Consider the following 11,897-nt stretch of genomic DNA (forward strand, 5'->3'; position numbering starts at 1 on the left):
AGTTAATCACTGTCTTTTTGCAGGCTCAAGTGCCAGATTATTTTCAAAACATGATGTCTGCAGTGGGCAAATCCTTCTCGGAAGCGATCAAAATGGGAAAAATGGTTGAGAATGGTCTTAAGACGGGTAGAATTATAAGTCAATGAGAAGGATAAAGAAACCATGATGACATCAGGGTCGCAAAGAGGTCCTAGGAGAACATATCAAAGGTATGAGCAGCCTCGTCTGGTTTGCGATGATTCCCCTGAGCAGTACTATCCACCTCAAAACCCACAATACTATGTTGCTCCACCTCAGTACGTTGTCCAGCCACCAAAATATCCTAGAAGGCGAGCACGAGCATCACAAAATCTCTACCAGCCTCCACAAAATTTTCAAGTGCCCTATAACCCACATCCAAGCCAGGGCTATAAAGGGGAACAAAGGTTGAAAGATAATTTTACACCAATAGGAGAGTCCTATGCAAGCTTGTTTGAGAAATTAAAGCATTATGACATGACTGCACCTATTCCTCCAAATCATGTGGATCCACGTGCAAGAAGCTTTGACCCTTCTAAAAGGTGCGAATACCATTCCAATGCCCAGGGGCACAATGTTAAATGTTGTCAGGATTTGAAAAGAAAAATAGAAAGGATGATCCAGGAAAAACTGATTGTGATCCAAGACAGTCACACCCAGAATATCGTGCAGAACCTTTACATGCACATGATGATGCATACTTTGTGGGGATTCTGCCTGGTGACACGGAGTATGAGAATCCTCTCGGGAGCTTGCCGACTGAAATTGGAGAAGGATATGGTGATTTTGATGAGCAAATTTGTGGCTAAATGTCAAGCATAGAAATTGGAAAGTCATTCTCTCCTTACTAGGAATGAATCTTGGTAGCTTGTTTTGATGTTTTTTCTACTATCTGGGTTATGTCAGGGTTGTCATCCAGATTTTATTTGTTTTATTGAATCAAACCCTTGTATCCCTCAATTTTATTTGTGTGAGTCTTATCTGTCTGTTCTGTTGTTGTTTTCATTATCCCGGTTAGTTTAGGGTTATAACTCGGATTTTAGGTTGTTTGTCTTGTTGTCAAACCCTTTCATCCTTTACTCAATGAAATACAGTTTGTCCTTTTGTGTTATTTTGTTCTTAGTTTCTTGCTCGCTAGTTCTAATGACATGACATGACATGCATGCGAATATTTTGGGCCAGATCTTAGAAACTAATTTAATTTGGAATTGGATAACTGAGAAAAAAAATTTACCCTTAAATCATTGTGAAGATCGGGCTTGAGGATGTTTAATCAATTGAAGTTTGTTGGAAAGTTTGACATTAAGGGATGGAAAGTGTCTTGTGACCACGACACACCAAGAAGATAAATATGTTCATCAATGTCATGATTGCGAAAGGATACTATGTTTGGCGTTCTCGAAGCTGGGAGGCCCTTTTTTCTGCTATCTAAACACTTTACATCCTTCGTTACCCCTTTTGAGCTTGTGTTATTTTCTTTGACCACCCTCTTTTGGAATCCAGTTTAGAGTCAAGAGTCAAAAAACAAAAATAAAATGAAAAAAAGAGAAAAAGAAAAGAAAAGAAAAGTCTATATCCCAAGAGTACAAACTGGGCCAATTCTTAGAAAGTTGAAGTAAAAAAAATGAAGAAGAAAAGAATTGTCAAAGGTCCATGCCCTCAAAAAATAGAAGCTGGGGCGACTTGTTTTGAAAACAAAAAAAAGATAGAAAAAAAGAGAAAAGAAAAAAATAGAAAGATTGATGAAAAAAAAAGTTAGGTCAGATGTTTGAACTACGTTCGAAATAAAATACACTCAAACCTGACATAATTAAACCTAACAACCAAAGGAAGACCATGAATAGTGATTCCGTCACTATTCATTGGCCATTAACTCTTTCATCCGGCGAGGGAACACTACAAAATTGGTCTTAAAAGAACACCATTCTCATCACGAACAACCTCCCTTTGTTTTTTCACTGATTTCTGTATCAAGAAGCTACAGATCTTAATTCTAGTTTTTCCAGTTACTGTAGCGTCGAGTTATTTCTTTCAAACTGCTTCGTTATTCAACTTTATAATGTGAATCTGTTATGCTCTAAGCTCAAGTGTTGGTTTGTTGAAAAACTATATACTTGTATAACAATTCTACTGATTATCAGTTGAGTTCGAAAATTACTATAACACGACATCTCTCTTGGTGAATTATCTGGCAGATATTCGATCTAGATTTTGGCTACTATTAATGTAGCATCACGTTTCTTCAGTGATTTACAACTTTTACGCGAAGTATCCAGATTTTGAAGAACTCCCTGTTGTATTAGAATCGTCCTTAGTGTTCTGGGTTGATTTAGGGAAGACTGTCACGCAGTGCTGCCATGGCCACTATGGCCAGTGGCCAGCCACCCTCTCACGTTGGGCCACCTCCACAACCACCCCCAACATCACCCAGCCTTCTAATGGCACAAAACCTATGGACTATGCAAATGCTGTAAAACCTACAAACAACACTTCGACAATGCAAGAACATGCAACAGTAGTTGAGCCAATTCCTCCAAGACAAGCCCATATATTTCAAGGACAACCAACTGTACGATTTTCTAAAGCACAAGTTGAACGCATGAATTTAATGGAAGGTTTGCAACAGGATGTTGTTTGCAAATTTTCATACGGATGGCCAGATATCAATGAAATACGTCGCATTGTTCCTTTACAGTGTGGTATCAAAGCTGAATGCAACATTGGATATCTACGTGATAGGCACATTTTGATTCGTTTTTCATTATGGCAAGATTATGTAGACTTCTCGTCAAAAGGTGTGTATTATGTAAAGGATAAGCTTGGAGATGAATATCAACTAAGAACCTTGATTTATGATGCTAAATTTAAAGTTGACGAAGAGACTCCTAAGGTAATGGCGTGGATCTCATTCCCTAATCTGCTGCCTACTTATTTTGTAAGAGAATGCTTGTTCTCCCTAGCTTCTACAGTCGGTAAACCCCTCCATTTGGACTTGGCTACTGTCAAGAAAACTAGACCTAGTTGTGCTCGCGTGAAAGTGTTGGTGGACCTGCTAGCAGACCTGCCTAAGAAGGTTCGATTAGACATTGTTAATGAGCTTTCTGGAGATATTAGAACTGAGTGGGTGACTATAAAATATGACTATCTACCCAAGTATTGTAAGGAATGTAAGCTTCAGGGCCATGATGTGTTCGAATGCTGGAAAATTCATCCTGAACTAATGGCCAGCAGAAATGATGAAAAGAAGGCTTCAACTGATGCTGTAGTGCAGCCCAACAAGGATAACAAAACAAACAATGCTCCGATAATGGTTCTTACAAGTGGGAAAGTTGTTGGCAATCAAGTTGCTCAATGGAAGGAGGTCAAAGATAGGAGAGTGCAAACAAAAGAGAAGCAGACAACAGATTTAGCAAAAACAAGACAAGAAATCGTGGTTGTAAACAATCAAAAAGGAATTCCACAACAAGTTCAGACAACAAACAAGTTTGCATGTTTAGAAGTGGAAAACAGTGAAGAACTTTGTACAAATCAACTCATTGACAGTGTTGTCCATAACAATTCCTCCAAGTCCATAATTCCTGTGACTGAAAATAATACAGACCCCATTAATATTCATACAGTTGGGGAGAATAAGTCAGAAGAGCTGCAATTTGATTTTTCGACTAGACAAATGGTACAAAAGGTAACATCACCTAGTTCATCTAGGAGACCATTAGCTATGTCAGAACCAAAGAAACTGAACCCTGCAACACCTACTTTCAATCCTACAGCAATAAGAAATCATGCAGCAAATAGGGAATCAACAACAGATTATGTACAACAAGATTTGGGGAATGAGCAGCATTTTGACAATTACTTAACTGCCCAATGGGTGCAAGAAGCATTCAAAAAAAATGTAGTTCAGGTCAATACTTCATGTCAAGACATTCCTTCACAGGACACCAAAGTTGAACAATATTTAGTAAACAATAAAGAGAATGAATTAATTGAAGATACAGATTTTGAGAAATTCAGGACCAATGAAAAAGATAAATGTGTAGGAGGGAGATTATGGATCAACCAAATAGAGGAAGTCTTAGCAGATGGGCAGATTCCAGATACAATGCATAGTGAAGAAGAAATCGGAGGAAATGAAGTGGAAGATGAGAATCAAGTGTTAATTGTAATGCCAATGCAATCAATATTCAAAGTATAAGTGAATGCACAAATGCAACAGCAGAAAAGACAAAAGAGGGGAACATCAATATTATAGATCCAGGAGGGACTTTACATAATGATGTTAGTAATGTCTTGAAAGAAGCTGAAAATGCAGACAAGAACCAAGAAAAGACAATGCAGGTCTATGCAAGAAGTGTTGTACCATTGAGCACAGTGAAGGATGTAGCAAGAAGTGTTGTTCCATCGAACAAAACACACCTGTTGACCAATGAACATGAGGAAAAAGCTGCTGAACATACCAATCAGGAAAAAGCTGCGGAACTTAACAATCAGGCATATGATGTTGTGACATCAAAAGAACCAATAGAAGCACATGACCAAGGTGGTCACGCAAAACTTAAAGGTAGAGACATGGATGAGGAATCCACTGCACAAAACTTCCTTAATGTTGCCAAGCAGGGTGATCTGTCGCCAAGGATTATTGAACCAGTAAAATCTGCAACAAAAGGAAAAAAGAAACAGTTAAAAGAGACTTCTACTGTACCAGTCAGTGGAGTACAAATAAGGAGAACACTGTCCAAACCCAAAAACCTTTAATAGATGCCATTATATGGAATGTGAGGTCAGTAAATACAATGCAAGCATTTGAAAGGCTGATTACAATGCACAGAAAACATCACTTTGAGTTCATAGGAATCTTTGAGCCTATGCAATAGTCTCACAAAATGGAGAGGTATAGAGCAAGAATTGGTTTGGCACATGCTGTGGTGAATGTGTCAAACAAGATTTGGGCTTTTATTGATGAAATTTTTGAGGTTACTATTCTATATAACATGACTCAACAGCTGACTTTGAGATTGATGCACACTGAAACACATGTTGAGCTCATCCTTACACTAGTTTATGCCAAATGTGATCGCATTGAAAGAATTGAACTATGGGATACTTTGTATGCAATGGCATCAGATATGACAGTACCATGGCTAGTTGGAGGCGACTTTAATGTGATATGGGACGAGGAAGATAAGTATGGAGGATTGCCGGTTTCTCTCCTCGAAGTAGATGACTTTAGGCACTACATAAATACCTGTAACTTGACAGATTTGGGATTTAAAGGAAGCATATTTACATGGTGGAATGAAAGATCAGAGGAGGACTGTATTTTTAAAAGATTGGACAGATGTTTTGGCAATAATGAATTGCAACAGACCTTTCCTGGATTGGAGGTAACTCACCTGTCCAAAATTGGGTCTGATCATTGCCCGATGCTGCTGAAATGTGATATAGAAACTCCTTCAATTAAGAAGTCATTCAGATTTCTAAACTTCTGGACAAAGAATGAAACCTTCAAAGATGTAGTAAAGGAGAATTGGAATGCCGATTAGTGCTAACCCTTTTTGCATTTTTAACAACAAGTTAAAGAATCTTAAGCAAGCACTATCTACCTGGAGCAGAGCTACATATGGGGATATATTCCAGAAGATTTCAAGCCTGGAGGAGGTGGTCCTGGTTCATGAAAGACAATTTGAAGTCAATCCTACACAGATGAACAGACAAAGATTACAACAGGTACAAGCTGAAATGATTAAATATCTTGCATTAGAGGAAGAATTCTGGAGACAAAAAGCTGGCATGTTATGGTTCAAAGATGGCGACAGAAACTCTAAATTCTTCCATGCTCAAGTTAATGGGAGAAGAGACTAAAATTATCAAGGATCCAGAATAGCCTTGGTAACTAGATTGAAGAAGATCACTTAATAGCAGAAGAATCACTAAAGTTCTACAAGGATCAATTTATTGAGAGTAAAGTTCCTAATGCTTTTGATATTCTAAATCATGTACCTTAAATGGTAGATAGTGATCAACATGAAAGATTGATGGTTATGCCTTCCAATGAAGAAGTAAAGAGAGCAGTTATGGGGTTGAATGGGGACTCAGCAGGTGGACCAGATGGCTTCACTGGAGCCTTTTATCAAACATGCTGGGAAATCATTGAAGAAGATGTAGTAGGCATGGTCAAGGCTTTCTTTTGCGGTCAGCAATTGCCAAAGAGTGTGACACACACAAACCTGGTTTTATTACCAAAGAAAAAAGAAGTTATGACCTTTGCAGACATGAGACCAATCAGTCTAAGAAACTTTGTTAACAAGATTTTCTCGAAGGTTATTCATGAAAGGTTGGTTGAATTTTTACCAAACTTAATCTCACAGGAACAGGCAGGTTTTGTGAAGGGAAGAAGTATAGTTGAGAATGTACTGTTAACTCAAGAAATCATTACGGATATCAGGTTAAGAACAAAAGCAGGCCCAAATGTTGTGATTAAGCTCGACATGACAAAAGCTTATGATAGACTATCATGGCTATTCCTGACCAAAATGCTAAGGAAGATGGGATTTCCTGAAGCGTTTATTGGATTGATCTTTGATTTGATTGGGAATAATTGGTATTCTATTCTTATAAATGGTCAACCAAATCGTTTCTTCAAATCATCGAGGGGATTTAAGCAGGGTGACCCTTTATCGCCAACCCTATTCATTCTAGCAGCAGAAGCACTATCTCGAGGATTGAATTCACTACACACTAACCTGTATTTCTTTGGATTTGGAATGCCAAAATGGAGCCCAAAAATAAATCATCTCTCATACGCTGATGATACAATCATTTTCTCCTCATCTGATGAAACTTCACTGAGACTTGTCATGGAGGTTTTGCAAGCTTATGAATCATCGTCTGGTCAACTGGTGAACAAAGCCAAATCTGCCATATACCTGCATCATTTAACGGATAATGAGGTGATTAACAAGGTTAAAAGGATTACAGGTATAGGAAGACAATGTTTCCCTATGACCTATCTTGGTTGCCCTATGTTTTATGCAAGAAGAAGGAGTGACTACTACCAGGGATTAATCACTAAGGTCATGGACAAATTGCAGTCGTGGAAAGGCAAACTCCTATCTGTAGGAGGCATAGCTGTATTGATCGCAAATGTCATGCAGAGTATCCCAATTCATATGTTGTCAGCAGTTAATCCACCAATTTATGTGATCAATAAATTACATAGCATTTTTGCCAAATTCTTCTGGAGCAGCAATGTGGGAGGCAACTCTAGACATTGGTCATCATGGACTAACCTTTGTATGCCTTATGAGGAGGGAGGCATAGGCTTCAGGTCCCTACATGATGTATCCAACGCACTATTCTGCAAATTGTGGTGGAATTTCAGGACAAAGCCCAGTTTATGGAGTGCATTTATTAGTCAAAAGTACTGCAAGAAACTAAATCCAGTAATTGTACCTTGGAAGCGTGGATCCAACGTGTGGAGAAAAATGCTAGAATGTAGGGACTTGATTGAGCATCAAATCTACTGGAAACCGAGAATGGGATCAGCTCAATTCTGGTTCGACAATTGGACTGAGTTGGGAGCCTTATATTTCCAAGTGCTTGCAGAGTTTGGTATCGATGAGGATATTCACAATGTCAATGATCTGGTTGAAAATGGTATGTGGAACTTGGAAAAATTATATCAGACTCTACCTGAAGATTTGGCAAACCACATTGTGCAGAATATTAGACCACCCATCGAATGTGCAGAGTTAGATACACCATTCTGGATGCTTGAAACAAGAGGTCATTTTTAGTGAAGTCTGCATGGGATTACCTTCGAAGAAGAGACAACCCAAGATTAGCTTACAGGATGATATGGGTCAAAGGCTTACCTTTCAAGATATCCTTCTTTCTGTGGAAGGTGTGGAAAGCCAAGATGCCACTTGATGATTTCTTGTGTAAAATAGGATACTCCATGCCATCTAAATATTGGTGTTGTGCTAATCCTAAGGAGGAGTCATTAAATTTATTTGTTCTTCACATCCAATGCAGCTAGGAATGTTTGGAGTTACTTCCTGAGGAGAGCAGGAATTGCATTACAAGGGTTGTCATTACAACAAGAAATTACAAAGTGTTGGACAGCACCAGTTATTCCCAGATTGAAGCCTATCATGCAAGCACTGCCAGCGTGTATTGTTTGGGAGCTATGGAAAAGGAGGAATTCACTGAAATATGGGGATGTTGTATCTATCAACAGGGTAATTTATCAAGTTTCATCCACAATTCAATATCTAGTGAAAATCAGGAAACCAGGCATTTACGTACCTCATAAATGGAAAGACTTACTGCATACTTTAGAGAATTATGTTCCTAAGTTGAGGTGGGAAAAGGTGTTATGGGAGCAGCCAAGTAATGGTTGGATCAAAGCCAATACGGATGGGGCATCAAGAGGGAATCCTGGCAGGAGTGCAATTGGGATAGTTCTCAGGGATGAATTTGAAGATATCAGTTATGCAACAGGAAGAGAAATAAAGGAGGGATCTAATAATGAAGCAGAGGCGACAGCATTAGTAGAGGCAATGAGAATGTGTAGAGCAATGAACTTCAACAACATTTGGCTACAGACAGACTCATTGATGCTTAAAAACATTATAGATGGACTGTGGAAACCACCTTGGAATATTGTGGATGCAGTAGAGGAAATCAACAGTCTCAAAGAGGGGTGTAATTTCAAAATATCCCATATATTTAGAGAGGGAAACAAACTAGCAGATCACCTTGCAAACTATGCTCTTGACAGTGGTAACATCGAGAGTTTTGATTTCTGGGAACTTGATGTATCAAGCAGGAGGATGGTAAATGAAGATAAGCTACAATGTCCAAAACTAAGAATAAGAGTTGCAAGAAACTAGAGAAAGAAAGGGAAGAAACAAAGGACAACATGGGGATATTCACTAACATTTCTTACCTTTTTGCAGGTACTAAATTTGTACTGCTGTACTTTGTTGTCAAGAAATCTCCAGTGGTGGTATTAATGCAATGAATTCATTCCAATGGAAGTTACTTGTAGTTGGGCAGTGATACAAACCATGGAAGCGTCAACAAACAAGAAAATTTTTTTGTTACTTTGTCAAGAGAACTCAAAAGGATAGAAAAAATCTGGAGATTAAGAATTGGATTCAGATGTTTTAAGAGAAAGGGACAGCTGGGAGTTCACGTCATTTTAAGTCAAAGAATTAGAAATGTGCAGGATCAGCTTAAAAATTTGAGCGTGACATTGTTTTCACAACACCATATGCACCAGCATCACTCGAGAGAATCAAAAAGCAATGGTCACAGCTTTTTGCACTACACGCTTGTCTTCATTGGCATCTCTGAGCGTAATCCAAGAAAGGTGGTGTATGTTGGAGGCTGTGAGCACAATGTCACATGGGAGAGGTCAGTCTGGAAAAAGGTCATAGGCATCAGTGAGAGAGTTAGTGCTAATTCAATTGAAGAGAACAGTTACGATCAGTTGTTGCAGCAGCACGTATTTTGGCGAGCTTTTGCTTGGTATGATGCAAAAGAGACAAGCCACGATAAAGTTCAAAAGCATACCTTTCATTGAGCACAACATCAATCGATAAAGGCATTGGATGGTCAACAATCATGGGAGAACAAGCGTGACTTGGAGGAAATGCTAGGCACTAAACAAAGGCCAAGACAGTTTTTAAATTCTATAATCCACGACTGCACTTTGGGAAATGAAAGAATGGGCACTAAAGTACAATGGAAGCTTTTGTATTGTTTAATGCACGCATATATCACACCCCCATATGCACGAATATTTCCATGTGAAGCTACAAATCTCAAGAATTCTTTTAAGACTATCAAATGGGGTAACTTGACGCATCTTGGATTATTAAATTGGTCAAAAGAAGGGGCCAAAGCATGGGTGTTTCATGGTCTCACGTGCTGGAGGGTCAACTGGACATTGAGCATTTTAGAAAATGAACGAATGGAGATTAAAAGTGCACACTACACGACCCAATTTTCCTTGGGAATTCAACAGCCTTTGGGAGTAGGAAATAAGGGCCTTTTTTTATTCTAACAAAGTTTGCTTTTTTGCAGGGGCTATCTGGGAATATAAAAATGTTGGCATTGTAAAGTGGAGCTCACATTTCTTCAAGAAAATCTGGAAAACAAAAAATAACTGGAGCAAAAAAAAATGTGCTCAAGTGAAAAAGTTACGGTCAAGTTTGTCTATTTTTTAATGAAATTTCAATTGGTGGTATTAATGCTATGCATTCATTCCAATGGAAGGGATTTAAAAATAGGCAAATTAATTCCACGAGGAACAATACTCGTATGAAGCAAAACCCATTCAGGCGTGTCTGCTATTGAAAAGGATGCTCAGCACTTTTGAAATTATTGTATTGATGGCGATATTTGAAAACATGGGACAAAATCTAGTGCTTTCCTCTTGAAACATTAAAAAGCTAACATTGGGTGGATGAGATTGTACATTTTTTTAATACATAGATCATCTCCCATTCTTGGGAAAAAAACTACGTTTGACCTGATTCCTTAAAAAAAGGATACGTAGGCAGCCTCACGGTTCGGTCCAACCAAATAAGAATTAAAAAAAATCCCCAAAAAAATCCCCAATAGCTGAAACTGGGGCAGAGATTTTATTTAACTTTTGAAAGAGTCGATTCCAAGAGTTGTAAGTCCACAACCCCCTTTACTTTGAGTCTATTTTGAGCCTTCATGACGTCTTTTCTTTCCAACCCTATCCAAAATCCTTCCAAATAAAGACCTCCTGATACGCCTTCAAGAAATGCCAAAAGAAGCATGCAATGAGCAACGGTTGTCACGCGACATAGAACACTGTCAAGTTGCTCACAGAAAAAAACAAAAATAAAATAAAATAAAAGAAATGAGAGACTCTTACTAGTGAAAACCCTCACGGGCACAGTAAGGCGACGGTAAGTAGAGATGAATAAATGAGAGAGGCTTGTTGGTAAAAATCCCTCGGGGCACCACTAGTCGAAAGTGAGTCGTGAAGTTGATGCAAAGGATCGTCACGAACAAGCCCGACTTCAAAGGTCATAAGAATGGTAAAAGGGAAGATTGAATTAGTTTGATAGATCAGGCCGTTGAGTTCAAACTGCATGTCATGATCATTAAGGCTAGTTATTAAAAAAAACTCTTCCTTCTGTCCTTCCGATATGGGCATTTCTTGTTAATACTTGTTTCTTTGCATCATTGTGTCCTTCACTCTGAGTCAGTCCTTGTCAAAATAAGTAAGAAAAGATTTCAAAATCTGTTATCAGCTTTTCAGTTGTACAAAGTAAATTTGGTCAGCGCACTCAGTTGTTATTTTCAACATGACTTGAGGATTCATGCAAAGGCTTCCCCCCAAAAGACTCTTGTCAGCCTACCTGGCGCAATCATAGATAACTTGTGAGTCTCTCTGACAGACAAATTGCTCAAAAGTAGGAAGTCATTCAAGATATCAGAAAGGTCACCTAAGCAAAGATCTCCAGTTGGGATAAGGCTGATTGAACCGCAAATACAAATGGTACTGGGTGTGAAACAATCAGAGTTGGTTCAGAACAAAAGTTTCTTGAGACTGACTCAAGATGATCGAGCAAGATCCAAGCTGTTCAAAACTCAAGGCCATAAACTGACCATCATTTATAAAACTGACAAAATTTTCTTTGTTTGAACAGGAACAAAGCAATGAAAGGAAAGTAGTTTTAAAAAAATATTAAAAAAAAAAAGAGAAGAGGCGACAAAGGAAAGTTTCTCAAATCTTTGCCTTTATTTGTCTTGCTAATGTGCATAAAATATTGCCATTTTACTCACATTTTTCCTCCTAGGGTAAAAAGCCCTAGTCTGATGGATTTTCTCCC

The 11,897-nt window shown here is 38.4% G+C and overlaps 1 protein-coding gene across 1 annotated transcript; it reads left to right on the plus strand.

Moving 5' to 3' along the window:
- Positions 1 to 4,901: 4,901 nt before the first annotated feature.
- Positions 4,902 to 5,880, plus strand: LOC104211724 (uncharacterized). The gene is made up of 2 exons (XM_009760821.1): positions 4,902 to 5,402; positions 5,593 to 5,880. Exons 1-2 carry the CDS (start codon positions 4,902 to 4,904, stop codon positions 5,878 to 5,880), a joined length of 789 nt encoding a protein of 262 aa, XP_009759123.1.
- The last annotated feature ends 6,017 nt before the right edge of the window (positions 5,881 to 11,897 follow it).

This window comes from Nicotiana sylvestris, chromosome 3 (genome assembly GCF_000393655.2).
Source record: "Nicotiana sylvestris chromosome 3, ASM39365v2, whole genome shotgun sequence".
NCBI classification, from domain to species: Eukaryota; Viridiplantae; Streptophyta; class Magnoliopsida; order Solanales; family Solanaceae; genus Nicotiana; species Nicotiana sylvestris.